Here is a 4,241-nt window from a genome sequence, read left to right as displayed (position 1 = left end):
TCTTCTCTCCATCCCTCCATTCCTTTCTCCATCCCTCCCCCTTCCCTCCCTCCTTCCTTCCCTCCGTCTCTCTCTTCTCCCCTCCCTCCCTCTCCTTCTCCCTCCCTCTTCCTTTCTTTCTCTTCCTACTTCCCCAAGAAAAAATTTCCAAGAAGCAGAATCAAAAGACGAGAACCATTCATGAAAAACAGGGTCACGACACGGGAAGTGAGGTCAAGTGAGGTCAGGAGAGGTCAAGAGAGGTCAACTGAAGGACACCGAAGCAATAAAGACAAGGTCATAGCAACAGGGAAGCCAGTTCAAAGTTCAAAGCAAGGAGCATGAGGTCAGGGCAAAGTAAACAAGAGCTAAACAAGGGACACAAGGCTAAAGTAAGGTAAACAAGATTCAAACAAAGTAAAACAAGGTCAAAGCAAGGAAGACAAGGTATAAGAAAGGACAAGTTCAAAGCAAAGAAAACAACAAAGCAAGGAAAACATGTGCAAAACAAGGAAAGCGACATCAAAGCAAGGGTAGACGAGTTCAAAGCCAGGAAAATTAACACAAAACAAGGAATTCAAGACAAGGAAGAAGTTCAAAGCAAGAAAAAAATTAAAAGCAAGGAAGAAGTTCAAAGCAAAAAAAAGTTCAAAGCAAGAAAAATGATTTAAAAGCAAGACAAACGAATTTAAAGCAAAGAATACAAGACTAAAGCAAGCCACAAAGAATCTCAAAACAAGAAAGACAAGTTCAAAACCCAGCAAAAAAAAATGAATACAAAACAAAGATTTCAAACCACGCAAACGAACTCAAAGCAACGGAACGTCAAGCAAGGAGAGGACCGCCATGTCCGAATGCCTTTGCTCTTGGCTAGAGATTCATCCGAAAGCACTTAACCAATCGTTTTTTTTTTCGTGTCTGTTTTTTTCTTTCCTTTTGCGTGTGTGTCTATTTTTTTTTTCTTTTATTTTTTTTGACGTGTGTGTCTGTGTGTGTCGGAGCTCAGTTGAAAGTCAAAATCACTCAGGTTTGCAAAGTGACGAACTCGACAGGGAGAGGGCAGGCTTTCGGACACTTTGTATTTTTACTTTTCTTCTTTATTTTGTTTTCTTCTTTCTCTTTTTCTTCTTCTTCTTCTTCTTTTTTCTTCTTCTTCTTCGACTTCTTTCTCCTCCTCTTCTTTGCTTATTATTGTTCTCTGTTTGTTTCTATCATTGGCAGTTCCTCTTCTTATACTGTTTATGTATTTATGTCTTTCTCTTCTACTTTCTATTTCTGTCTGATTGTTTTTCTTTCTTTATTTATTTTTTCTTTCGTTATTTCTTTCGTTCTCTCTGCCTCTGTCTCTGTCTCTCTCTGTCTGTCTCTCTTCCTCTCCCTCTCCCTCTCCCTCTCTCCCTTTCCCTCTCCCTTCCCATCCCTCCCTCCCTTCCCATCCTTACCCTCCAACCAACCCTCTCCTACACCCTCTCTCCCCTCTCTCCCCTCCCCTCCCCCACCCAACCTCCGATCGGCAAACAAAATACCTTCAAAAAACAACAACAACAACAAACAAAACAAAAACAACAACAAACAAAAAAACAAGCACAAACAGGGAGAACATCACACGCCGGTAAACAAAAGGGCCTTTTGGTGAATTCCGAGAACTGACAACAGAGGGAGTGATTCCAGTATTTAACAATAGGCTTCGAGTAGGAGGGAGGAGAGGGGGAAGGGAGGGGAAGGGAGGGAGTGGGAGGGGAGGGTGATTGGGAGGGGAAGAGGGAGGGAGTGGGAGGGGAGGGGAAGGGAGGGGAGGGGAGGGTGAAAGGGAGAGGTTGGGGAGGGAGGGAGTAGGAAGGGGAAGGTTAGAGGGAGGGAGTGGGAGGTGAAGGGGAGGGTGAAAGGGAGAGGTTGGGGAAGGGAGGGGAGGGTGAAAGGGAGAGGTTGGGGAGGGGAGGGGAAGGAAGAGGAGGGTGAGAGGGAGGAAGTGGGAAAGGGAGGGAGGGGTGAGAAGGAGTGGGAGTGGAGTGCAGGGTGAAAGGGAGGGAGTAGGAGGGGAGGGGAGGGAGCGGGAGGGGAGGGTGAAAGGAAGAGGTTGGGGAAGGGAGGGTGAGAGGGAGGGGGTGGGGGAATGGGGGTTGACATGAGAGAGGTTGGAGAGAAGCTGGGGTGAAAGAAAGAAAGAAGAGAGAGAGAGAGAGAGAGAGAGAGAGAGAGAGAGAGAGAGAGAGAGAGAGAGAGAGAGAGAGAGAGAGAGAGAGAGAGAGAGAGAGAGAGATAGAGAGAGAGAGAGAGAGAGAGAGAGAGAGAGAGAGAGAGAGAGAGAGAGAGAGAGAGAGAGAGAGAGAGAGAGAGAGAGAGAGAGAGAGAGAGAGAGAGAGAGAGAGAGAGAGAGAGAGAGAGAGAGAGAGACAGAGAGAGAGAGAGAGAGAGAGAGAGAGAGAGAGAGAGAGAGAGAGAGAGAGAGAGAGAGAGAGAGATAGAGAGAGAGAGAGAGAGAGAGAGAGAGAGAGAGAGAGAGAGAGAGAGAGAGAGAGAGAGAGAGAGAGAGAGAGAGAGAGAGAGAGAGAGAGAGAGAGAGAGAGAGAGAGAGAGAGAGAGAGAGAGAGAGAGAGAGAGAGAGAGAGAGAGAGAGAGAGAGAGAGAGAGAGAGAGAGAGAGAGAGAGAGAGAGAGAGAGAGAGAGAGAGAGAGAGATAGAGAGAGAGAGAGAGAGAGAGAGAGAGAGAGAGAGAGAGAGAGAGAGAGAGAGAGAGAGAGAGAGAGAGAGAGAGAGAGAGAGAGAGAAAGAGAGAGAGAAAAAAACGAGAGAAAGAGAGAAAGAGAGAGACGACACAGAGAGAGACAGTTACGACACAAACAGATAGAGATAAAGAGAGAGAGAGAGAGAAGGCAAGATATTGAGAACGGGAAGAAGGGAAGAGAAAGGAGAGAGAGAGAGAGAAGAATACGAAGAAAAGGGCCAATCAGCCCCCTCCCCCCTTCTCCCTTCCCCCTCCCCACCTTCTCCCTAACTTACCTGTTCCTTTTATTGACTTACGACATGCCCCAGATTCGTACCTGCGAAAGAGGAAATAGGGAAATCCGATTAGTATATTTCTTCGATAATCAGAATAGGAAATATAAAGAGAAAACAAAAGATTAATCATACCTTTACAGAAGATATAAAAAAAGGAAAAGAAGAAAGAAAAAAGTAAAAAGTTGCATGAAAAAATAGGGAAAAAATAATATATAAAATGAATGAGATGAATAGAGCCAAGTGGATTAAAAAAGAAAAAAAAATAATGAAAAAAGAGATGATTAAAAAATAAATAAATAAAAAGAAGAAAAAAACAGAAAACAGAAATGATTAAAAAAATAAAATGAAGAAACAAGCTGAAAACAGAGATAATTAACAAAGAAGAAAAAGAAAAAGAAAAAACAACAACGAAAAAAATTGATTAACAAAAAGAATAAAAAAAAGAAAAAAAAGAAAAAAACAATGAAAAAAAAATGATTAAAAAAAAAAAAAGAAAAAAATATAACAAACGCGTATCAAATACACCCAAAAAAACGACATCAAAAAGAAACTATAAAAACAGAACATCAAAAGCGAGAAAATGAATGAACAAATATCCAGTTACGAAGCGGAACAAAAGGCCATTCCCTCCTGAGGTCAAAGGTCATTGCGAGCCAGAGGTCAACCAGGAAGATCCTTCGCGTCTTGTGATAAAAACAACAACAACAACACGAGAGATAATTCTAGAAAAAAAGACGGATAGAAAAGAAAAAAAGACAAAAGAAAGAAAGATAATTCTGGAACAACAAAACAAATGAAAAAAAATAAAGAAAAAAGACATAACGAGAGATAATTCTGGAACAACAACAACAAAATGAATAAAAGAAAGAATGAAAAAAAAGACAATACATAAAAATCAGCCTTGTACATATCGAGAAATAATTCTCAAACAACAACAACAACAAAACAAATAAAGAAAGAAAAAATAGAAAACAGTCGATAAAAATCACCCCTGTAAATAACGAGAAATAATTCTCATACAACAACAACAAAACAAATGAAGAAAGAAAAATAGAAAAGACAATCCATAAAAATCACCCTTGTAAACAACGAAAGATAATTCTGATACAACACCAACAACAACAACAAATAAAAAAAAGACACTCCATAAAATTTGTCCTTCGACATCGCACTTCCCGATCAGCTGATTTCCGAGTGACTCACCCCCCCCCCTCTTACCTGTCCCACTGATTCACCTCTCTCTCACCTGGCCTTGCGATCTG

At 41.6% G+C, this 4,241-nt stretch overlaps 1 protein-coding gene across 1 annotated transcript in view; it reads left to right on the top strand.

The window, feature by feature from the left end:
* Nucleotides 1–320: 320 nt before the first annotated feature.
* Nucleotides 321–4,241, top strand: part of LOC138862379 (uncharacterized) — a 42,530-nt gene continuing 38,609 nt past the window's right edge. The window contains exon 1 of the mRNA XM_070124123.1: nucleotides 321–371. Coding sequence (XP_069980224.1) covers nucleotides 321–371 — 51 coding nt within the window. The remainder of the gene's footprint in view (nucleotides 372–4,241) is intronic.

The sequence above is a fragment of the Penaeus vannamei genome, chromosome 8 (assembly GCF_042767895.1).
Source record: "Penaeus vannamei isolate JL-2024 chromosome 8, ASM4276789v1, whole genome shotgun sequence".
NCBI lineage: Eukaryota > Metazoa > Arthropoda > Malacostraca > Decapoda > Penaeidae > Penaeus > Penaeus vannamei.
The sequence above is the reverse complement of the archived record's forward strand: the minus strand, read 5'-3'. Positions and strand labels throughout refer to the sequence as shown.